Source organism: Typopeltis vanoorti, chromosome 6 (genome assembly GCF_054136105.1).
Source record: "Typopeltis vanoorti isolate ZY-2024b chromosome 6, IOZ_Tvanoo_1.0, whole genome shotgun sequence".
Taxonomy (NCBI): Eukaryota; Metazoa; Arthropoda; class Arachnida; order Uropygi; family Thelyphonidae; genus Typopeltis; species Typopeltis vanoorti.
The window spans coordinates 77,627,878-77,654,419 of NC_143554.1; the positions used below are offsets into that span (position 1 = coordinate 77,627,878).

The 26,542-nt window shown below is 34.4% G+C and overlaps 1 protein-coding gene across 1 annotated transcript; it reads right to left on the reverse strand.

Moving 5' to 3' along the window:
* On the reverse strand, positions 1-26,242 carry LOC150105599 (sodium-coupled monocarboxylate transporter 1-like). The gene is made up of 12 exons (XM_090394938.1): positions 26,114-26,242; positions 22,807-23,172; positions 21,609-21,674; positions 21,303-21,422; positions 19,689-19,843; positions 16,112-16,252; positions 6,400-6,535; positions 4,111-4,315; positions 1,607-1,761; positions 962-1,167; positions 507-604; positions 1-285 (listed from the first exon to the last, which is right to left on the reverse strand). Exons 2-12 carry the CDS (start codon positions 23,146-23,148, stop codon positions 197-199), a joined length of 1,713 nt encoding a protein of 570 aa, XP_090251064.1. The 5' UTR covers positions 23,149-23,172; positions 26,114-26,242; the 3' UTR covers positions 1-196.
* Between the last annotated feature and the right edge of the window lie 300 nt (positions 26,243-26,542).

Consider the following 26,542-nt stretch of genomic DNA (forward strand, 5'->3'; position numbering starts at 1 on the left):
GCAGTGACAATCTAAAGAATTCAGAAATAGATTATAAGGCCCAGAGATAGACATTGATAATTAATCGGGTGTTAGTTTGATTTTTACGTGCTGTGCATGAAAAAAGTGCTTCTGATATACCGGACATCATTCATTGCCACGAACTTCAAAATTCTCTTACTCCTCACTACCCTTGAACATACAAGAAAGTGAAATCTTACCACTCTTTTGTGTCTTCGTTTCTATCTTTAAGATGCTTTCTTAAAAATGGACTTAAGAGGGTTGGTTCAATCTTCTCATGGGAACCTACACACAATAAAAGAATGTTTTTATTCATGTACAAAACTTTTTATAAATACCTCTGTGTGTGTGTGTGTGTGTGGTACCTGGACGAAATGTTCAGAGAGTTTTGCAGAAAGCTTAAACTTACTTTACTCATAAAATTTGTTTAAAATTTAAATTAATGATAAAATGTGTTCTCAACTATTTTTTAATACGAAAACGAAACGAAGTCATGAAATCCTGACCTGTTAGGACGCTAATCAGGTAACCAATCACCATTGTTGTCAGTAATCCAAAACAACCAATCCACATGAACGCCACTTTGTATAACGGAAATACATACCTAAAGTTCAAATAAACATAAATCTGTAACATCACATGAAAATTTGCGCGTGATTAATTCTTGTATTTTATGCGCCAAAATAAAATTCATTAATTTATTAACAAAACAATTAATGTGAAAAACAATAAAAATTAATCGAAGTTATACTTAAGTAAAAAAAAAATAATATAAATAAATAAATTAATCTGTTACATCCTGTATTTGAAATTACGTAATTGATCCAATTATCGTCATAATGCTATATAATCAGGACAACTTTATTCTATATTTTGATTGTTTATAGCTAATTAAGACGTTTTTAAATACTTCCTTATTATAGCTGTCCACTAAAAACTTTCATTGAATACAATGACTTACTGTTCTTGTAATATGATAGTCTCCGATGAATTCTTAGCATAGATTAGTGGTGACGTTTCTGTGGGTAAACTACTGTTGATGAATGTGTGATTGCACGAGTCCACTGATAATGGCAAAATTTCTGAAAACTTTCGTCGAGTGGATGCAATTCCAAAGCCAATCCAAGCAGCGAACGCAATCCCAGCTATCACTCCAATCATTGCACCCTAAGAGATAAGAAAGGATTTCTTACAAATACTCTCACTTCTATATTTCACTTTTAACTTAGGGATTTTTAAGTTTTTATTGCAAAAATTACACTATCTTGTGCGACTGAGTTTGATTATCTACTGAAATGTTCTTTAAATAAATTAGTTCATCCCTAGGGATCAATCTGCGCATGTCTAGTCCGAACTATTCAATATATATTAAACATTTGGGGATTCCCCCAGAGCGTCCTGAATTATAATCTAATGGAATATTATAATTGAGAGCATTGTCATTAGAAAATAAGGAAATACAAAGTCTGATGAAACCCTAGTATACATGAAATTTTTGTAAAAAATTATCTTCTATAGTTAAATTGTTATGTTAAGCATTGAGTTCAAAAGGACAGTTTTCCGGAGTTCATTTACGTACGTTCAAATGCTTTTTCTTAATTATCACCTTGTGGTTTGTCCTGATGGTGAATATACCAAGAATGAATAAACCCAACATTGGTCCTCCTATCATTGCCAGCATAATCAGATTTGCTTCAACGATTCCGTCATATAAACCAGCCACGAACGCCAAGGAGATGCACAGCAATCCATAAAACAAAGCTGAATGAAGAGAGAAAAATAAACCACTAAACATTTTTTAACAAATATTTGGAGTATTAAATTAGATTTCATCACTTATTGTTAAAATTCCTTTCAAATTCCACACACACACACACACACACACACACACACACACACACACATGCATCATATATTACATCTGCACCTTATTATTATAATAAATTATTTTTTCATTGAAATTTTGACAGCTTCTTCAAACACTGCCTATATTATTCAATACGCGTCATTTTATAGATCCAAAAAGAATTATAATATGCCTAATTTACAATCATGTAATTTTGAAAATGTTGCATTTGTTGTCTGAAAAAATATTTCACAATTGTCCAAGCCATTATTGAAATCTTTAAGGCTTCAACTTTTTTGCAGAGTCATTAGCACATCTTCTCTCCTACCAACTCCAGTAGTTTCGAATCCCACTGAAGTCGTGGATGAGCGCATTAATCTAGTAAGGAATGTGATACCAATACATTCATTTAATCATGAAAGCGCTCTGGTACTGCTGGTTTTGGTTTTTTTTTTTTTTTTAAGAAGACTTTTATCATGCCCGAACCTTTTTTTGGTTACATGGATGTGACTTCTGATATATCAGCTGAGTTAAATTTCAAATACAGTATATCAAATTTCAACTCTCCTCAAATGTAATCAATATTGCTGGTGATCTATCTTTTGTATTATCAGCACTGTCTCTGATATGAAAATTATTTCGATACATTCTTTCATTTAAAAAAACTTTGATTTATTGTAGAGTTATGGTTAACCTGAATTTTAATAACGCATTATTAGGACTTTTATCGGTTCCTAAATGCCGACATGCATCTGTTTTAATCGCTTAATTTTAAAATACGCTGGGTAACAAAATCTTCCCCATTGACATAACCCATAAGCTCAGTAAAGTAATTTGGCAAATCATTGCACTTAAATCTCCCAAAGTCCTTATATATATATCCTTATATAAGGAAACTTAACGAAACAAGAATGCTTTTCATCTTCCCCGTTATCTGTAGAGTACAGTGTAGGGATAAGGTGTTATTGGGCTATTAAAGCTCTGATCATGGCTCGAGGGAAACATCAATAGACGAGCCTCAGTTAGAGCTTCATTGGCTACAGCATTGCCATCCATTACCCTCCCAGGGTTTTTCAAAACTCCCAAGGCAATCCTTTACAAAACTCCCAAAGCAATTGATTACAAATTATTGTAATATCATGATATAAAAAATTTAAAGGTGTTTAACAAACTTTTAAGCGTTAATTTTAAATCGGTTAAAATATTCATCAAAGTATATTAGTTATATCAAATAAAAAATCAGTTAATGTTTTTTATTCCAGTATAGGGTGTAGGAGAAGCCTTTTTAGCCCCATCTAACTTTTGGAGACTGAGCTCAATTTCTACTGGTAGCCAATCAAGGATTGCTAGCCCAAGGCTATCACGAATTTAATCAAGAGACGGCTAACAAGAGCCATCTCGTGGTCCCTAATCCACGCAATATTTTTAATGTCTGAAAATGGTGTGGGTTCGACGGTCGATTTTCTTAAATTTTTTACGGGACAAAAATCCCTCTTACCCGCGTCAGAAATCGACTAACTCGGGAACCGGTCGAAAACAGGTTAGAAAATGTTCCTCTAGTCGGCGACTAGATTTGAACGAGGTCTTCCTTTATGCGGTTAAGCGCACACGCCACTTCCACTGAACTACACAAGCTATTATGCTACTTACTTCTATTATGATCTTTGAGCCTCTGTAGCTCAGTCAATATAGATGAATCGCTTTGGTCGAAAGGACCTCGATTGGATTCCCGTCAGTGACGTGAGAAATCTTGACGATGGTCTCTTTCGACTAAAGGTGCGTTAGTCGTTCTCATAGGGAGTTTTTTCACCCGGAAACTGGGCTTTTTCGTCTCCCAGAACACGGAAACCGGCCCTGTTAACACACCCATGTACAGACATAGGACACAGCGAGAGGAATAGGGCTAATTACCTTATCCTTGAGACCGTGGCAGTTGTGAAGTCCACAGCTAAAGAACTTCAATGGTTCGTGAAAAAGCTTAAGACAAGACATATTATGATCTTTAAGATAAATAAGGTATACTAGTATAATAAGCCTTATAAATTATATGTAAATATAATACATCAAATCAAACTATTTCATGTTTAGACTTAGAGAGCGAGCGAGAGGTATTGTCTTTCATTTTTCTATTTATTTATTTATAATTATGTCTGTAATTTTCTTGATATATTCAAGTAGTAACTATAGTTATGACTCTGCGGCAGCAGTTTAAGAAAATATTTAAATTTAAATCGTTAAACATTAGCAGAAGTAAAAATCTTTACCAAGCAGTTTGGCTAGGAAAGCAGTTCGCATGGAAATACGCTTGAAGACAGGAAAAGGTTTAAGAATATCCTCCACAGTCACCGTGGTTAAAGAATTGATCGAAGATGAAATTGTGCTCAGAGAGGCACTGAAGATTCCACAAACACACAAACCAGGAAGTCCAGGAAAGGCAGAGAACGCAACCATAGAGTAGTACGAAAAAAGCTGAAATAAATTGAAAAAATTTATTGTAATAATTAATTACAATGTACTTTGAATAATACTGAAAAGTAAACGATAAATATACTCTCTTCCTCCATACTTAAAATAGCTGTCTTTCAGTTAGAACAGTCAATCAATTATGAATTCCCCGAGGTTGCCCGCTATCATTCAGATTTCCAGCGGTATGTGGCAACATTTTGCAGTTTGTCGTCGTACTTCTTTGTCGAACGGTTTCTCCTTGCACAATAACCGTGTAAATTAAAACTATTCAACAAAGCGTTCAGTCGAAAAAAGCGCGCTGTTACGTAACTGTGCACAATCGGTTTTAAAATGGTTGTCAGCAGAGTTTGATTGATAAATACGGATGGTTATTGTGCCCACATGGCCTGATGCAAAACGTTCGGAACATAATCACAGCGAAGAAGTAAGGTGCATTTGAATTGCAAATTCTAGGCCTTTCCTGTTAATCATATGCATCTCGTATTCCATGGTATAATTTGAAATACAATTGAATACAATATAAAGTTTATTATTCTCATTATGTATAAGTAATATTTATAAATATACAATGCAAATATTACTATCATATTTTCCATTGGTTTTTACATTTAGTTTTGGCTGATTATTTTGTTATAGAAAAATAAAAATATTTTACTTACTTATACAAATAGGATAAAATACATTATCACATAGTTTTTGTAGTTTATAAAAATATTTAAAATAAGTTAATGATTGCCGCAGCCATACTGGTTACTAGAAAATTAAATTAGCTCGATACAGTCCCGGCAAAATCCAGTGACTGTATCTATGAGGGCTCACAGAACATGGTATATATCATTGTTCATATATTAGCATCATAATTGGACATGATATGTAAGTATAGTGATCTTTTATAATATACGTTTAAAATACAAGCCAACATTATTTAGTCACATAAGCTGGTCTCTCATCTTTATTCGGAAAGCATATTCTGAGAATATAGATTTGATTTCATTTGGGAGTTTATTGTAGCTGCTTGTTACAAGGTATTCAAAGGATTTATGAAAAATGTGTTTATTTGCCTTGGGTGCTACCAGCACGTTCTGGCCACACCGTAAACCATAGTCTACATTATATAAAATGTATAATGTATAATATGTATAAAAACTTACAACCATCTTTCTTACATATAATATACAGCCATAGAGATAGAGTTTCTGTAATAGCAAACAGATCGTTGGTTGGATGTGCGAAGTCAGTAATGGCTAAAACTCTAATTATTTCGATTTTTATTAGAATCAAAGGAAGCAGATTGTTGTGGTAATCTCCACACCAATAGCCAATCCCATAATGCAGTGAGTATTTAACCCAAGAATACAATAAACATCTTAAGAATGATGCATTTACAAATATTTTAACAGCACAGTAGATGTGGCGTGTGCACACCACGGCGCTTAATCGCACGAAGGAAGACTTGCTTTCGATTCTAGTCGGCGACTAGAGGAAATTTTTCTAATCCTTTCTTCGACCGGCTCCCGAGTTAGTCGATCTCTGGCACGGGCAAGCGGGTTTTTCCTCCCGGAAACTCGGGTTTTTCGTCCCGTAAACTTAAGAAAATCGACCGTAGAACCTACATTATTTCAGACATTAAAATATTGCTTTAGGGTTAGGGACCACGAGATGTCGGCACATGTTGAGCCGTCTCTCTTCACTGTGTACCGCTTAATTAGTGATAGCCTTTGGCCATCAATCTCTGATTGGGTACCAGTGGAGATTGAACTGCCCACTCAGTCTTCAAAAGGTTAGATAGGGCTAAATGGCCTCGCCTACTCTAATTATTTCGATTATCCCCGTATACGGGAATAAAAAGGCGTCAGCTTATTAAATATTCTGTTAATTACCAATCTCAACTTATATGTCGAAAATGTGATGTGAGAGTTCCATTTCAGATTGCTACCGATGTGAAGGCCCAAAGACAGTTGTTTTCCAAATGTAATTATTTCTGTAGCCTAAATATAGTGAAATATTTAACTTAACCCCGAATGTTTATATTCTCTAGTTTAATATTGTAGACAAATCTTTAAATTATGAAATTAATTACTGCTTACTTGGTCTGGAGACGACACATTACTTTTCGGATCTTGTAGTGGATCGCATCCGTAAAAATTAGCATACAGTACAAGGCCAGCAGCGATACAAGAAAAAGAAAAACATGTGATCAGCCCTATTCCTATAAACAAGGCCCTATGGGTAATTACAAAATATTTGTGACTTTTTATTTATTTTTTTTCTTCAAATTACTTCAATATGATAATATTAGAATATTCATTTTTACATGTGAATAATCAACATATTTAAACAGCAATTTATACTAGAATCTTTGAAATCATAAAATTACTTCAATATGATAATATTTGAATAACCATATTTAAACAGCAATTTATGTTATACTATACCTTAATGTACTAGAATTTGCTTCCGTAATGTACTAGAATCTTTGAAATCTAATGATTTCAAAGATTCTAGTACATTACGGAAGCAAAAATGTTTACTACATCTTGAAAGTACTTAACAGGACTGGCTTAAAGGGGCGAAGCAAGAATGCTTTTCATCTTCCCCGTTGTCTGTAGAGGACAGTGTAAGGATAAGGAGTTATTGAGCTATTAAAGCTGTGATCATGGCAGGAGGGTAACAGCAATAGCCCAGCCTCAGTTAGAAATTCATTGGCTACAGCATTGCCATCCATTACTCTGCAAGAGTATTATTCACCACATCTCACGGTTGATTCAATCCCTCATCTTGAACTACTTCCAAAATGTTAATAATAAATATTATGTATAATTATTAGAGGTGTAAGAAATTGTTTTCATTTTTTTACTTTTAATTTTTAAAAATTAACTTGTTTAGTATATTTAATTTCTTGATTATTATGCGTTAAGATTATGTAAAAAATATTTTTTTTTTCTAAATTCAAATTACAAATGTTTACAATTTTTACAAAATAATTTTTACAAATTATATGTTCTGAATGCAGACAAGTAAAGCTTGATATCTTTCTTAAATCACCATAATAAGATCAATCTTTCCATAATATAGTTACAACTTAAGGGCTAGAAGATGTAAATGAAATTAACAAAAGTCGCTGGATAACTAATCTGAGGAGTAAAATGAGAAAGATAATCTGCAATTTGCAATAAATGGTGGTATTAGGAATAATAATAATAATAATAATTTTTTTTAAACATTTTATTATGTCTCAGTATAAATTACATACAATAATAATATTTACAATATTTACAATAAGGATTATACAGAATTTTTGAATTTCGAATATACATAATAATAATAATAATAATAATAATAATAATAATAATAATAATAATAATAATAATAATAATAATTTTTTAGTTTATTATCTCTCAAATAATTACATGAATATACTAACATTTAGGCAACAATGCATCTTTTTCTTGCAAAATGGTTCAGTAAAGATTATAATTACTCTTAATATCATTATCATTGCAGAATTTCTCATTGACACAAGAGTAAAAAGTGTGTATTATTACCATTAATAATAATCATAGTAATCGTGTTTATTATTAATGACTCACAAGTTAAACAATATTACTTATGTTGCAGTTTATATAATAATAATTTTTTTAAAATTTAAATTGTAAATTAAATATATAATTTTAAACTTAAATATGTAACTGAAGTATTACTATCACATTTTCTGTTTACTACTAGAATTCATTACAGAATGTTAAGTGAATAATGTTAGATAAATACTACTACTGGGATGTAACTCAACTGCACCCTCGAAGATTTGTAATTAGCTTATCTGAGGGTGATACTGGTTATATATATATATATTTGTTATTGATTTGGTTGCTGTGTTGGAAGTAGGCAGATCTTTGGGAGGTCAAATGAATGATCTGAAAGGTCGGATCAAAGTGAAATTGCCGATATATCCTGTGTTATTGCATCTGTCTTGATGGTTCACGTTCTTTTTTTTTGTGGGCTTCTTTTTGAACTATTTAGGAGGCTTTTTTCTTCACAGTGGCAGCCTTTCTATGTCCTCTGTGCTTTTAATTTGTATCGACTTTGAAGTTTGTGACTTCCTTGTGAATATCTTGGCATCTCTGGTCCACAAAAATTGGTAATTTTTTTCAATTTTTGCTTTTCTTGTTTGGTACAACAGATTCTGGTTGAATGTTGTTAAACATTCGGATAGGAAGATTGGTGTATTGTCTTGCTGTGCGTTCAAGTTCTTGGCAACTGTTTTTTCTGCCTGCTGGCTTTTATGAGATTGTCTCTTGTGGACTTGCTCTTAAGACGAATTATGACTGGTGCAGGTCGTGGGAAGCCTTGGTTTTTGCTCTTCCTAGGAATCCGATTTACGGTCTGAATGTCGTTAAGCTGTAGGGGGATATCAATTACATGGCCTAATTTTAAAACCACGTCTCTGAGGTTTTCTGTAGGTGCAGTTTCAGGAAGACCGTTTATGACAAGATCTTTTTTATGTTGTTGCTAATTTAAACGTTCGTATTGTAGTTTTAGAGAATGAAGTTCTTGACGGAGTTCGGATGTCTCTTTCATCAAATTGTGTTGCCTGTCTTTTAGTGCGTTAATGCTCATTTTAATGTCTTTTACCGTTTGCAACACTTCTATAACTGCTAAATTGTTATGTTTTACCAAATCTTCATATTCGCTAGATTTTTTTGTTATTTGTTCGTTCTGTTTCTTAAAGAGTTCTTGCACAAGATCTACTAAGCTGGCTTTTATAGTCACTAGACCGTTTTCTATTGGTATACTTAAAGAGTTTAAATTATAGGACTCACCTGCGTTTTTTTGTCTGCTCAGTTCGTCATCTGATTTTGCCTCCGGTATAATCGGCTGCATCGTAGGTGGCTGCCTTAGGTGCGTTTCTTTGTTCCTCAAGCAGATTACACACTTCCATTCCTCACGTGTTACATCGGGTTCATATTTATGTTGCCCGGTTGTTTCTGAAAAGCCGGCACATTTTAAGTGTAGAATCCTACTGCATTTCGTACAAGTTATATTATTTCCGTTGGACGATAACTCCTCCAGGCATTTGATACACTTCATGACTCACCTTTCTTCCCTTAGGCAGTGAGGCGTGATTATAAAGATGGCGACGTCCTTTGTTCTTCGCTGGTTGTTGACCACGGTCCTCTCTGTTCCCTTTTCAACACTTCAAAACTTGGTTTCTTCTTAGCCGATCTCGTTGAATTTTATATCACTGTCTTCGGCGTGATAAGTAGGGTTACTTGGGAGCACTTTCAACTTAAAACAGGAGTTGGAACCACTTTAAAACTATAAAAAACTGGAGCAGCGATATCACCGTGCGACCGTTCGTATGCCTACACAGCGCCCTCTATAATTAGGTCTATAATAATAATAATAATAATAATAATAATAATAATTACAGTACATTTACGTTGGAAATTTTCTGAGATATCCTTAACATTTTCACCTGTGCGTGCATAATTTTAAAAATTCACAGAAACCTCATTAGATGTATTTTGTTCTTTCTTCTAAAAACCAAATCAAGCTGATACCAAAACAAATTTGCGCAGTATTTCATTGATAAAGACGAAGATATTATATTATTTATTAAATGTCACTTACGACAGGGTTACTTATATACCTCGTTGTAGTTTACTAAATTAGCATTCAAACATTTAATCAGTAAAGTCGTCAGTGCGTTTTATAAATCGATTTCACGTGTTTTAATGATGGAGTGGCTTTGTGCGTAGGAAAAGTCATAATTCCTGGGAAAAAAGATCGCAGTTGTAATAGATTGTATTATCCGGCGTTGATTATTTATATAATTAAGTGAATGTTGAATAAAATCGTAAAAATGTACAGTTTGCAATGATGTTCAAAAACTAATACAAATTTGGAATGAAATAAAACTTACATCAAAACTTGTATAAATCGTGTATTATTTTGCTTAATTTCTCATTAAAAAGGTGTGATTAAAATAACTGATTAAGCGAATGGTCTAAACGAAAAAACGAAGAGGTGTTTACGAAATGTGAAAACGTAGCACAACCAATCCAGAAAAAATGAATATCATGGTTAACCTAAACTGGTTGTGTTTCCTAGATTGCAAAGATGTAAACGAAGATATATCATAGAATCGTCAAATATGGGTATAAATTGTCCTGTCATGGCCTTCATGCATTCAGTTGTAGAAAAATTTGTTATTTAATATCTTCAACACTAAAATGAGACATCTGTTGATGACTAATGTTCCACACCATGCTTCGACTTTCGGGTTGTAGCATGATGACTATTCTTTTGTACAGTTGAAAAGCCGTTATTGTAAAAATGCATTAAACATTTCCATATGCAAACGAAGCTTTTGACTCTTCATGAGGTGCTCGGCATCCAGCATTCCCGATGAGTTCTTTGGACGAAGCTATTTTCAAAACCAAATCACAAACTTGTTATCATGTCTATGCACTTTATGACATGAGACCAATTCCAGTCATTGTTTTATCGCTGACATATAAAAACCTGATAGATTTCTATATATATCTACCCTATAGATATAAAATGATAAGCATTTTTATGCAACGTTTTTATGTCACGTTTGTTGTCCGGCTTCTTAATACAATAAATTCTTAAAGTTCTTAAAAGAACTGGGCGATGGACTGAGTCCTTGATTCTTTATCCCGTCATCTGAATGAAGATAATCTGTGTGGATGGAGTGTTATTGAGCTAAAAAGCTCTAGTCATGGCTGGGTAACGGCAATAGCCGAGCCTCAGTTAAAGCTTCATTGGCTACAGCATTGCCATTTGGCAATGGCAATTACCCTGGAAGTCCTAAAAAGGACTTTTTCAGCCTCCCGCTTCACCTTAATGCAATAAATATTTAATATAATATATATTTAATAGTAAATAATAATAATAATAATTTGGTGTGGGAAGTGAAATTATTTTTATATAAAATATTTGAGGAAAATAATACATTTTTTAAATAGAAAAATATTAAAGCTTGCACTATTTTTATAGATATATAAGACCAAGCTAATATTGAACAAAAATGGCTGTTTTCAAGTCTTAGCAAGTAGCGCAACATGAGGGCAACTCGGAATTAGTGCAAGAAGGGGAAGCAACTCTCGGCAAAGGTGGAGCTAGCTCCGAGCATCTGATACAAAAATAACCAGCTTACCACCTCAGAGAACTGGCTTACCAGCTCGGAACTGGTGTGGTTTGGGGCTGTAGGCGCCAAGGGGGAGGGGAGGGATCCCCTTTCGAGTTTTCGAAATTCGAGACATCAGAATTCAAGAAGAACCAGTCTACCAGTCCGGAACTTGGGGGGTAGGGCGCTGTAGGCGCCGTGGGGGAGGGGGGGGGGGGAATTCTCCCTTTCAAATCATCAGGATTCAAGGAGAACCTGCTTACCAGTCTCGAACACGGGGGGGTTGGGCGCCGTAGTCCCCTTAGTATATATATAAATTTGACAGATATCAAAAAGTAGTATACGGGGTAATGTGAGTCTGCAAGATTTAAAGTAACCAGTGGTGTACCGCAAGGATCAGTGTTTGGTCCACTGTTATTCAATCTGTACCTAAATGATATTGGAAAGGATTTGACAGGCGATATACTGCTATTTGCTGATGATGCAATGATAGGTAGGGTAATCAGGAATGCTGCTGATATGCAGTATTTGCAGAATGATTTGAATGGGCTGGAATCGTGGGGGTGTAAAAATGGATATCAGTTCAGTGTAAAGTCATTCACGTCGGCGTGATCAGATATTCAATGTCGTATTATATTGGTGGGATTAGGCTAGAAGAAACTGATGAGGCTAGGAATCTTGTAGTGTTAGTAGATAGGAAGTAGAAATTCAGGGCCATGTAGCAAAGATTGCAAATACAACTCAAAGGGTAATTGCAATGCTGAAACAAACGTTCACATGTAAAGATAAGAATGTCATTTTGCCTCTTTTACAATACCTTGATAAGATCTCACTTGGTCTATCATGCGCAGCTATTTTCTCTTGGTTTCCGTTGTGATGTGTTGGAGAGAGTACAAAGGAGAGTGTTAAAATGATGGAATTGTGGAATACAGATTATGAAGACAGATTGAGAATTCGTAGACTGTGGACACTACTAAACAGAAGAAAGAGGATGGATATGATTGAGACTTACAAACGTCTGAAAATGTGATACAGGATTTCAGTTGATGGAATTTTATGTTATTAGTACCTATAGTACGTTAGTATCGTATATGGGTAGTGGATTGGGAAAAGAGAGATTTATTTACATTTGATTTAAAAATCTGTATGTTGTATTTCTTGGGAAATACGTCAGGAGGAAGACCGTTGCACAGTATAGCAGTAGAAGGGATGAAGAATGAGAAAAAGAAACTTGTTCTGCGAGTTTCAAGGGGCATTGTGAAAGAATGTTGGGCGGCAGCTGTACGTGTTCCAATGGGCTTAGCAAAGAGTGGGGGAATTATTGATGCTGTTTCAGATGAACATTTCCCATGGAAATATTTATAGAATATACAGCTTGGAGAGACCAAGCGTTTATGTGAAAGTGAGAGGAGCGAGTTGGTGAGAGATGGGTCATTTATCAGTCTAACCGCTCTCCTCTGTATTGAGTCAAGAATTTTGAAGGCGCTATTAGGAGCCCCCCATTTAGAGGTGAAGTATCGCCTTGAGCGAAAGAGAAAAACTTAGTTTTCTGGAAGCTGAGGATGCAACGGTTGTGATGTTTTTGCCAGTAGAGGCTTGATTTCAGGGTAATTCTGAGAAAAGAAATCTCATCATGTCTTGGAAGTTGGGTGTTATCAAAAATAATCCTGGGGAATATTAAGACAGAACTGGGTTTTATCATGTCTGGGTTTTATCAAGTTGACGAGGTTATCGGAACCCCATTGGAGGATGGCTTGAAGGTTAGAATTGAAGGCACTGGTGGTTGATGATCTGTGAGTTGAAGTGTGTATGGTAAGTGTTTGTGAAATTAAAGGAAGGAGTTCAACGTGCTGTCGTCTGCAAAACTGTGTATTGGGTTGGTGGTCGACTGAAGTAGGTCATTAATATACAGAAGGAAGAGGGTCGGTGAGAGAACTGAACCTTGTGGGGCCCCTTATTCGTCCTGCCTTAGTTGAATGTTGAGAGGATATTGAGCCGTCTACCATCACACATAGGGTGCGTCCAGACAGGAAGCTGGCAATCCATCTGGAGAAGTGCTGAGACAGTCCGAATGAAAGGAGTTTATTTAGTAAGCCCTTTGTGCCAGACTCGGTCGAAAGCTTTAGAGATATCAAGAGAAACTACTTCGGATTCGCCAAATTTCTCCATGGTATTTGTCCAGCCATGCGTGATGTATGAGATTAGAACTCCTGTTGATCGGCATCGACGGAATCTGTACTGGTGGTCGCTTAATAGCTGGGTAGGCATTGAAGGAGAATGGGGTTTTTGATTTGAGCCAGTTGTGGCATGCCTGATTTTTTCATATGTCCATATTGTAGATCTTTTGGAGAACCAGGGTTTAGATAGGGGATAGCAGTTCAGAGTAGTGTGGGGAATGTATGTTTAATTGGCAATGAGGATTACTTTGGTGATACGTTCGGTGCATACGTTTTGACTGGAAGACCGGAAACAATAATTCAACCATGGGAATGAAGCATAGTAGCATCGGAGACTGTCCCAGATGGCACTGTTATAACGCCAAACTAATCTTGTGTGGAAGCCACTATGTAAACGTTGTTGCATTGGAGAAGAGATGAGTACTAGGTGGTAGTCAGAATTACCCAGAAGGCTCGCTACATTCACTGTATATTTGGAGGGGGGTCATTAGTAAGGAAGAAATCTAGTATTTGGGGAGTGGTTCAGTTTATCTGGTATTATGGTCGGCTTTTGAACAATTTCCATGAGATCGTTAGTGATGGCAAATGTCTCAGCATCTCTCTACCTGCAGGATCTGTACAACTAGAATAGGAAAACCAATTAGTGTTATGGACATTAAAGTGTTATGACACAGGAGAATGATGTCACTGTTAGGAGAATGGGACTGGAGAAAATAAACTTTTAAATAGAGGAAATGAAAAAGCGCAGAGTGGTTAGTGGTATTATAGTGGATGCTATTAAGGTTGGACTTGAGACCATGGATATTGGTGAAGTGGATATGCAAGGTTCTGTGATGCATGGATTTGACCACAAGGGATTGCACGTTTCCTATGCACTGCCTACATACTGGTGTCCTTGGTGGCTACTAGTGACGTCACTTAGATTTTGCACTAGATTGGTTTGTTTGTAGTCTATGATCCAACTGTTGTCTCCATTTTGGCGTTCGGTAACTTCGGTTTCACAGCGGCGCCAGTTGGTATTGGCATTCGGTTTCCTGGTGGTCCTCGGCGCTACGCTGATAGGACTCGAGGTAATCCTTCGTTGTTGGCATTTTTTGCTGCCATCTTTACTTCGCACGGTAGGCATAATGGTCGCTTTCATCAGGCTGTTCTTTAATTGTAAAAAATAACTGATTTGATGGACTATGGGTACTACAAGTTGTGCTGAAGTAATCGTTTCCTTAGTACCGTCTGTTAGTTTTCCGTTTACTGCTTATTTTACACAAAAAACACTTGCAGTTGCGATAAAATGTGGGAGCACAAATTATAACGTAACTTATTGACAGACGCCACCTTTCAAGTGATGATCTATTTGAGCATCCTTGGAAACCGAGAATGAAGGCCGACAAGAAGGATGTGTGGTCTAGATTTTTCTCTCATAGTGTGGTGCGTGATTGGAATGAATTCCATTGGATATTGTGAGTGTAAGCAGTGTCAATGAATTCAAGAACAAAAGAACAAAAGAGCGTGTAGTATGTCGCCTCCCTCCATTAGTCCCTGACTCCCTGGAGGCATCTCTTAATAATAATAATAATAATAATAGTAATAATAATAATAATAAAATCATGCTTCTCACTACTACCAAGGGAAATTAGTTTTTGTACTGTCATCTCGTAAACGATATTGATATGTGCTGTTCAGCACCATATAAGGCCATCTGTTGGTAGCATGATGAAACATATAATGCCATACCCTGCACAAAAAATTGCAATTTATTCTAGCTATCTGTTATAATTTTTTTGATATTGATGTACATTTAGACGAATGACTGGTTCAGTAGGAGTTGCACTACAGTTTCTAACTGATATTAAATTTCTATTAAATTTCTAAGAAGCACACGTTACAACATAGTTGCATGAAAGGGATAGAAAAATCAAGAAACATTTTAATTTAAGAAATTAATCTAGAATAATTCGCTACCATTTTGCTAAAAATTACAAAATGGATTTCTTTACATTAATGTTAATTCGATACAAGAATGTGATTTTGCTCAACGTATTCCAGATGTCCACTTCCTTCTTTCATAAATTCAATTTCGGGTTTCTCTTCTAATGTCTCACAGCACTTCGTTTATAAAAATGAAATTGAAATTGAGCAGTTTAGGGGTTCATTTCATTAAAGTTATTAATGAAGTCATTCGTACCTTTAACGAAGTCAACTTTAATACCTTTAATACCTTTCAACAGCTTTATCACCTTTAATGAAGCATTTAATGAACGAAATCATTATTGACAGAATTGGAAGTTTATGATTTGCATTGATTCAGTGGCCAAGAAAAAGTATGAATGAAACCTTACAGACCTACTCATTAAAAAAAGAAAATATCTTAATAAGGACTTATGAGAATGATTTGCATTTAAAAATACAAATTACTTTCTTAATGTATGACAGCATTCTCTGAGAATAATTGTGAGATCATGTTGGACTTACCATCTTCCATGATAAAATGACTTGGCAGCAAGAATCCTTTGTACTCTCGCTTGATTGGTTCCAATATTTGAGGCACCAATGATGGAAGAAGAAATCAGCAAATTCCACAAAGTGTATCGTTTTTTGAGGTCAAATTCAATACTAAAAATGTAAAAGTGAAATGCAGTTATCAAATAAGATCACTATATTGCGATTTTTATAATCTAAAAATCTTATTACCTTATTATGAGTAATACTCCCTTGACCGCTATTGGTGGTGAATTCCACACACACACACACAATAGGCGAATAATTTACTTTTATTTAGTAAGTTCATGAATTTTGTTGTTTAAGACAACCGTGGAGTCATGGTTGAACCACTTGTATGCTACTGTTCAATTCTGTAAAATTTTATAAAACATAATTCGAGAGAAGTACGGGAAAATTTAATTATCAGATTATCGCCAGTGTACTTTGATCGGATTCAAAGTGATTTGGAATCAATACTTACGTAACATTACTACTGTAAGCTATTCAGCATCATTCAAAGTATCATAAGTTTGCATCTCTGCATATTAAATAGTGAGTAAATTGCCAATTAAAAATTATCATCGTTGTATAAAATGGGATTCTTTAGAACCCAAACTTTTTTTAGAAACTGAGATCATAAGATGTTGATGAATGTTCTTCATAGTTTACTCGTATTTATCTTCTTTATCATCAGAAATTATAATGTTTGTGAAAGGAGGAAGAAGAAGATCTCCATATAAACACCATCCACTTCTCACTTCCCTGTTTATATGGGAGTGATGAAGTAGCTTGGAAACCTTCATCTTTTGTCTGAAGAGCAGAGTTGGCGGATTACGTAAAAATTAAAGTAAATTAAAAAATAATAATAACTAATAAACTCACCCCATTCGCAATGCTAATATATTATAAGTTACAACAATCTGTGGAGGGTAATCAGATAAAAATAATTAATTTTGATATTTTGTGAATAACATATAGAAAATGTAATAAAAACGATGGTCAAACAAATTAGGGACAACAAAAGAGAAATTATTTGTTGTCTCTTTTGTTTTTACGGACAACAAAAGACAGCAGTTTTTGTTGTCCCAGAACATTATTTATATTGCAATAATCTGCCCTTGCCCTTACTCTCTGAAGTTGAGCAATCCTCTTTGCCCAGCTTCATCATCACTGCTTTCAGCGCGAATGTCTGACTCTGGTTGGGAGACATCTTTGATCGTTAGAAATATATACATGTTAGCAAAAGAATAATGTTTAATTTGCGAAATATTTCGGTCTGAATATTACAGACCATCTTCAGTGGCTACATAGGACTAGTGTAAAAAAAAAAAAAGTAAGTGCAATACGAACAAATTGATCATTCATACATAGAAATGATGTCATATCACTAAGTATTAGAAGAGTAAACTTTTTTAAAAAACATAATTTAAGATATTAATCCAGAAATTCATATAATGCTCTTAAATAACACTGATAAAAAAATAAATAAAAAAATTTAATATGTTTTCCTGATTAAACTTTCCTAAATATTTGATATAGATATACAGTCATTACGATTCAAGTTAGGACGTTGAAGTAAGGCCTCTACACTTACTTCAAATAAACGTTCAAATTTGTAGCAACATCTGTGTAGGAGCAGAGTCGTGGACCAAAGGATGTTGTGGCTTGTTTCTAATCCATGCTGTGCTAATCCAGATTTCTCAGGTATGTTTTGTTGAATTGATGACTGATGCTCTTGAAATCGTTTTTCTGTGGAACGTCCAGTTTGTCCAAGGTAAGAAAGATTACAATTGCAAGGCACTTGATACACACCAGATAGAGACAAGGTTGAGCGTTTATCTTTAGATGAAGTAAAATGGGTGGATAATTTGTTAATAGGTGTATAAGTGGCTGTTAGATCATATTTCTTCAGAATTCTCGAAATTGGTTCTGAAATCCCTGAAATGTAAGGAATTGGAACTCGACGTATTGAATCTTGGTTGCTCTGTGTTGGTTTGTAAGAATCGAAAAGATGTTGTGTACTCTTTTCAGAGAAGCCATTTAGTTTCATGTGATGTTTGATAGTCGAACATACCTGAGAAATCTGGATTAGCTCAGCATGGATTAGAAACAAACCACAACATCCTTTGGTCCAAGACTCTCCTCTTACACAGATGTCGCTACACATTTGAACGTTTATTTAAAGAAAGTGTGGAGGCCTTACTTCAAAGTCCTAACTTGAATCGTAATGACTGTATATCTATATCAAAAATTTGGGAAAGTTTAATCAGGATAACACATTAATTTTTTATTTATCAATATACTGTTATGTAAGATCATTATATGAATTTCTGAATTATGTCTTTAATTATGTTTTTTAAAAATGTTTACTCTTCTAATACTTAGCGATATGACATCACGCGGCGCGTTCTATGTATGAATGATCAATTGTTCGTATTCCACTTTGTTTTTTAAAAAACTATTCCTATGTAGCCACTGAAGATGGTCTTCAATATTCAGACCAAAATATCTCGCAAATTAAACGTCATTCTCGTGCTAAAGTGAATATATTTCTAATCATTATGTCACAAGTATCGTTAAAAAAATCAAATCTTTGATTATTTTAGCCTCAATTTTCATTCAATTAGCCTCAACAGACAAGCCAGTTAGAAGAACAGAAGCAGCTTACGGACACAATAAGGCCTTATAGCCTTAATTGTTTCGGCTGTAAATCCTAAACAAAACCCATAACCAAATATTTTACTTACAATTCGTCGGAGTTATGTTTAAAGCATAATGCGAAAAATAGCAGTTTTACTTTTAGATAGTTAATGAAGTCATCTTCTGAAAATTAGACTATCGCTGTTGTTCATTGATGAATGCATTCCCAATACTCCTTTTGGCGTATTTAATGCTCCCGTGTTTTGTTTATGTCAGCAGTTCCTTCATATTTCCAGAATTTCTGAGCTGTGAAATGGAATCAAAAATTGCCTTGTCATGATCGAACTTGGTAGTCGTTTGCTGACGTGATATTCTTTAAATTAGACATTGATTAGGTCATATATCACATTTGAAAGACCTTCAAGATGTTCCTAACTTAACAATTTCCTCGACATTGAAAGGATTGGACTTACTCCCAAAATCCTTGTTCAACTACCTTTGCCATTAGCAAATACAATTTACATTAATTAATTTGTTTATGATGCAATCAATAATTATTGCTGTACGTGCAACGCATGTGTTCTCCTATATCCACAGATGCATGCTATCGGATTCAGGTCAATATACAATAATAATAACACGCCAGTTTTCAAAAAGATCACGTTACTTCATGGACTTATAGTCCAGATGTAATTTCCAATGAGAGCACACTTCTTTCTGAGCACACTTCTCATGAGAAAATATACCTTCTATGAAAGTGATTTTCGACTACATTTTTAATTAAACAAATGTTTTTGAGCACACCTCTTACAAAATTTTACAACTGTAAGATATTTTGTAATAAAAAATAATCAACACAGAATCCATAAGAAACGTTAGCAACTACACAACTTAATTTTGTTAGACATTATATTCGCTTTATATTTACCTTGGAAAATGTATCCGATCTCCTCTGTATCCGATATCAATGACATTTTCGAACCCTCCAATATCAGCAGACCCTTTTCCTATTATTAGAAATACAGCAAGAAACATGAGAACAGCTTGACACACATCAGTCCACATCACAGCCTTCATTCCTCCCTGGAAAAAAAACAGTTCGTATTGGAACATCTCTTTTCGTGTGACTTTATTCCTATAACAAAGCATATTATTTTTTGTGAAAGCAATTGCAAACACGAAAGAATCACCTTATTACTCTCTCTCTCTCTCTCTCTCTCTCTCTGTTGGATGAATGTCTGGAAAGACTCCTTCGCATGAAGATAATTTAGTAAGATTGTATTATTTTTATTTTGCAAACAAACTAACCAAAAACAAAGAGGCAATGAGATGATACGATGAATTGGCATTGCAACTGCTAGTGTGTGTCATTCTAGCAGTTGCAATGCCAATTCATCCCAATTAATCACTTTAATATAATGTCTGTAATTTGTTTTTTGCCATGAAGCCTTTCAAATAAAAGTGTTCATAGGTAGCTGTTAAAAATCGTGACTTGCTTGTTACTCACTCCTATTTTTCTCTTCATTTTGATAATTTCTAAATTTAAATGTATACATCTGACAGTTCTTTCTAGCGCGCTACTAGACCTTAACATTGCGTTGGAATTGGAACGTTCTGCTCACATATCCAGTTGCATTCTTTTTATGAAGCAATTTTCTTAAAAATAAAAACATTGTCTATATGGAATATCTTACATATAATAACAGAAACATGCACATTGTATATTATGAATATGCAGAACTTACTGTTGTCATGGAAACATTAGGATAGGAAATCAAACATATCTAAAGTATTGCTTGTTGATAATAGTTACAAATATATGATACTGTTGTATTTTTTGCAAGTTATTATACTTAACTAAGACCACTTCTAGAAAAAACAGTACTGAAAAATGTTGGTCCGTAATCTTTACATGTACGTTTTACAGGAAACATAATCAAGCGTTTCAAGGTGTAATCCTAAATATAAATCCTAAAGTTTCTTAAAGCCACTTTTGCAAATTGGAATAAATAGAAAAACAAGTCTAGCTATAATAAACTGAATAACTATATTTCAATTATAACTTAGGTTAAGCAAGAAGAACACAAAGGTTTAATATTAGACGTGGAGAATGCAACAAGATATCGTTGATACCAATCAAATAGATTAGGTCGCAGAAATGCTTACGGAACTATAATGAAAGTAATTATAAGTGAATGGGTTGTAGGGTTCAACTGGCATTTCCTATGAAACAGAGAGAGAGAGTAAGTACTCGGATTCCATTTGCAGTTGGTATTATGTTCGCTTTTACTGTTGAACTAGATGCTTACTAAAGGGATAGATCTTGTTCTAAAGCAGAATAAAAAGATGCTTTGTGTGTGTGTGTGTGTGTGTGTGTGTGTGTGTGTGTGTGTGTGTGTGTGTGTGTGTGTGTGTGTGTGTGTGTGTGTGTGTGTGTTTGTGTGTGTGTGTGTGTGTGTTTGTGGGAAGAGTTTTGAGGGGAGGGGGTGTTGACATAAACCAGGATAAAATTTTATATGGACATGCCACAAAATCGACTTACTATTGAGCAGTAGAAAGTGCATACCGCCCCAACAATAACTATTGATACCCAGTCTGTCATTCCTGTTATGTTACTCAAAGCAACCGCGGGAGCGTACAACACAACAGCAGAATGAAAAATCTGAAAAAACAAAACAAATAATCGACTTAAACAGAAATACACGAAATATCTCATGTATAAAATCTATTACTACCAATGATTCTACATTAATATTCACAACTTTGTTTGGAGTTTTCCCTGAATATAATTACATGGCATTAGAGTATTTTTAACCTCATCGTATTTTCTTTTTACAAGAATACTTACAGCTTGAATCAAAAACGCAATGGAGGAGAGCATCCTGATTCGTTTGTCAAATCTTTTCTCTAAATACTGAAAAAAAATAGGGTGAGTTTTTATGTGATTCTTTCTTATATGCAGTTGGCACATAAATGTGAAAGAGAATGAATCACAATTTATAAAACATGAATAAATTAACTTCTAAAAGCATGCGATAAAGTAATAGTTCACGTTTATAAACTATTTTCAACACTTATTAAATGGGCAATTAACAGAAAAGGTTTGATAAATGGGATTGGAATTTAGTTTAATCTTATATTCCATATTATTTTGCATATGAGACAGCAACATGTTAATACCAAATACGCTGGCTACTTATTAACCTACTGGGATAACAGTGAAGCTGCTAATTTTATTTATATAGCAGCAGTACTATTCGATATAACATAAATTATCTCCACTTGAGGTATCCATCTAAAGTATCCTAATTCTAGAGAAATACGTGTTACAAAGCGAAGCTAAATTACTCTGACGTGAAAGACCATTCACTTAATATTAAGGGGGAAGATAAGATGAGAGCTGCACGTTTGTGACTCTCATGACAATTGGGATAAGCGTTTATATAATTTAATCTCATTTAAACTTACTTTTGAAGAGTCAGTCAACAACCTCCAGTGAGAAGATTCTTCTTCTTCCCAAGAAACAACATCAGTCAATCAACCACATTACAAAATACGAAATCATTGGCAACGACAAAGAGTTAAATCTTCTTAAATTGATGATCCTGCTGTTGTCATTTCTGACTTTAGGCTCATGGTTTCGATAAATTCATAACATTTAATAGATCATCAACTTAGTGAAAGTAATTAAATGCGACTGTCTGAAATTGTACCAACTAAAATGAGTTTTTTTAATTTGATATTAAATGGGAATTACTGAACTTAACAATTTTAATATGCTGTAGCGATTGCGCTATATTCCTTGAACCTGCATCCTAAGGATCACCTTCATCTACCCAAAGTATTAAAGTTCTGTACGTCTCTTAGCTGACATACATAAAAAAATTACTTTTTCTTCTTCCAGTGGTGTGAAAAATGAATAATATTACCGATTATTATTTTGGATTATCGACCATGTCTTAATCGAAAACATCTATTTAATAAAAATGGGTAAACAAATGAAAAATAATCATACTATTATTAGAAATAAAGTAGATTAGAAATACCTCATTAATTGTGAATTTTGTAGTGCTACAAACAACTGGTAGTATAAAAAATCCCGCTAAGATGGCCCCTGCATCAAATGATAAAACAAAGAATATCGGATCAACTCCAAATCTATATACTTCGGAGGGAATTCCTAAAATTGTTGTGCCTGATAAGGACGTGGCCATTAAAGAAATGGAAATAGGAATAATTCCGATTGTCTTATCCCCCAGTAAGAATTCTTCCGTTGTCGTCTGCTTCCCGCCTGTAAGCTTCGTGTAGATTCCAATAGCGATGGATATGAGAAGAGCAGCGGCTATAATAACGTAATCAACCACTCCTAGACTGAAATTCGTAGCCATCTTGGTGGATATGTCTTAGTAAATCTGCAAAGAGAATAAGAAGGTAATAAGTACTGCAATAACAGCACGATATTTGGGCAATTTGCCATAAAAGGATGCAACAGAAGAGAAATATGTTCAGAAGCAAATTACATTTTTCTTCCCGTGTTCTAACTTCAAAATTGCAAGATCATTCTTGAGTTTTTCCAAATGACACATTAACATATTTGGTTTAGAGTAATTAACAGAGAGAAAGGTGATCTGAATCAGTAATTGTGTTATAGTGACCTTTTCCTCTTACTAATCCTGCGAAGGACACCACGTGCCGTTTGATAATACTTTTAATGATGCGTTCAAGCGTGTCAGGCTTATTTTGCTGTTGGCAAGTTAAGGATTCTCTTTACGCAGTTGGATGTTTTTCTTTCACAAACGAGCTTTGTTTCCTTTCCTTCTCAAATTACACAAATCGCCTTGGAATACATGCATTTAACATAATATAATATTTAACATAAAATATATTAAATATATCTTTTATCATTTATTCCAGAGAACTGGAAAAAGAGGGACTTGGCAATCTCCAAATGGAGAGACAAGAAATGAAATTGATTTCATCCTAACAGATTACAAAAGAGTAATAAAAAATGTCGAGGTCATTGGGAAAACTTACTGCGACATTCCTTCAGACCACCGTCCAATAAGGGCCACCCTCAAAATACATAAAAAAATGAAGAACGCATACGAGCACAGTCCAACCGTAAAAAATGTTCAAAACAGATAAACCCAGAAGAATTTAGAAAAAAGCTGGAAGAAACCGACTGGAAATTAAAAAATGACATCGACGAAGATTTATCAAACTTTGACAATCAATTAATGAATTGCAAAGAAAGAACCTAATATGAACTTCCTCCTAAGACCAGGGAACGCCTATCAGCAAGAACAATAGAACTATTGAAGAAAAGAAGAACACTGAAAGATAGAGGAAAAGACAGTCTAGAATATAAAATTATTTGTAAAAAACTGAGGAAGAATATCAAAAACGACTATAACATATATAAAACAACAACAAAATTGGCACAAGCAGTTAGTCTAAAAAAAGTAGAAAAATAAATAAATCGAAACACTCCCGTCAGCCTTCATAGACAATCAAGGAAACAGACACACAAACAAAGGTGAAATAGAAAATATATTCAAATTGTTTTATGAGAACCTTTACTCATCTAAACAAGTAATCACAGCTCCAGTACCAGATGATAATTTGGAAAAACCATCTGTTCTAACTGAAGAAATAAAAATGGCTATCCACCATATGAAAAATGACCGATCACTAGGAATTGACGGTATAAAATCTGATGAATTAAAAATGGGTGGACAAATACTCTTTAAACTCTAGCAGAAAGGTTTACCCGATATATAAAATTAAGGAAAGTACGTACTGAATGGAAAACATCAAAGACCATAATTCTGCATAACAAAGGTAATAAAGAAGACATCAGTAACTACAGACCTATCTGTCTATTAGCACACACATATAAAATATTCACCAGAATCATCCTAAACTGAATACAAGTCTCCATCAACGAAAATAGCTGCAAAGAACAGGCTGGTTTCAAAAAAAATGCTTTTCAACAATAGATCACATTCAAACTATTATTGAGCTAACAGAAAGATGCAGAGAATACCAGATCCTACTTTGTCTTCTTTTTATAGATTTTAAAAAGGCATTTTAAACTGTTGAGCATAACGCAGTATTCCAAGCTTTAATATAACAAGGCGTATAAAATAGCATACATCCAACTCATAAAAGATACCTACAAAGAAAGCACAACAAATATCACCCTTTTCAATCACCCGATTAAACTTAACTTAAGTAGAGGAGTACGTCAGGGTGATGTCTTATCACCTAATCTCTTTACATCTACTCTGGACAGCATCATTCGAAAAACTAACATCAAAGATGGAATAAACATTGATGGTGAAATATTAAATATCCTATTATTCGCCGATGATGTAGTATTAATATCTCACTCACCCAAACTCTTAGAATCAATGCTGAATAACATAAGCCAAAACTGCCAAAAAATTGGATTGGAAATACACCCTGACAAAACAAGATGGATGAAAAACAAATACTGTAAAGATCATACAATTACTCTAGAATCTCACACCATTGAATAAGTTGCTACATCTACCTCGGCCAGTCCATAAAAATGAATAATGATATATCAAATGAAATAGCAAGGAGAAAAAGAGCTGCTTGGATAGCCTTCAACAAAATAAAATCAACAATTACCAACCCAAACATAGATATAGACATACGAGCCCATCTTTTCAATTCTCATATCTTACCAGCATTAACTTGTGGCAGTGAAACATGGAACACAACTTTAAAAGAACAACAAAGCTTAATAACAACTCAACGTGCAATAGAAAGATGAATGTGCAATATAAACAAAATAGACCACGTAAGACGCACAGGAATCAGAAGACGTCTGGACTCACAGATATAATAAAAACAATCTACAACAGCAAAAGAAGATGGTGCGGACATCTCGCCAGAATGAGAGACAACAGATGGACAGTCAGCGTTACAAACTGGTATGCGAGAGATACCCAAAGAAAACCTGGAAGACCAGCCTTAAGGTGGGAAGATCCAATGATTAAGACAGTTGGAAGAAAATGGAGAAGAACGGCCCAACACAGGAATAGCTGGACTCTTTACGACCTGCAGTCATGGTGAAATCCTGAGTGAAACCACAGGTCCATCAAGGTAATCATTTATCGTATTCTCTTTACGGTATTATATGTCCATAATGATCCTAGATAATGCCTTTTGTCGTGTATGACAAATTCAAAAATTATTCTTTCTTATACAAGTGAGGGTCTGGAATCCTCTGATAACCACCTAGAACAAAAGTGGCATTAAAGTAACTGATATATCCACAAGAAAGAACATACGAGGATATAAGAATATCAGAGCATAACTTACCTCTTAACTGTGCTACTGGCGTGTTCTTTAATATATTTTTTTTTCTAGTTGTTTATCAGAACTTTCCAAGCCTCCATCGTAAAACCACACGTCATAAAACCACACGTCATAACAGCATGCATCTGTTTTGTATATCAGTCATTTTTATAGCCTAGAAACAATGTGGTTTTTATCTCTAACTACACCTTATCTAAATTTTAAAATGTAAGAAATATGATTACGTAATAAGGAATACTGAATACTGAAATTACTGAAATGCAATAATTAAATTCGTCATCTTTACCACCAACTTGTTCTGTAACACTAATTCGGGTTGAGTGCTTGATAAAAATTAGCACAGCTGCTGAATTTTCAAAGGTACATTATTAATAGCATGATGGAAGGTACGAGTCTCTTCACTATAAGTGCATCACAATTTTGATTTCTGCC

Excerpts from the sequence above, each read along its gene's own strand:
- LOC150105599 (XM_090394938.1), bottom strand. The coding sequence starts at position 23,148 with ATGGCTACGAATTTCAGTCTAGGAGTGGTTGATTACGTTATTATAGCC. Across the intron at positions 21,423-21,608 it reads TTGCGTTTTTGATTCAAGCT|ATTTTTCATTCTGCTGTTGT; the intron begins GTAAGTATTCTT and ends TTGTTTTTTCAG. Across the intron at positions 1,762-4,110 it reads TTTCCTAGCCAAACTGCTTG|CTTTGTTTTATGGATTGCTG; the intron begins GTAAAGATTTTT and ends CTCTTCATTCAG.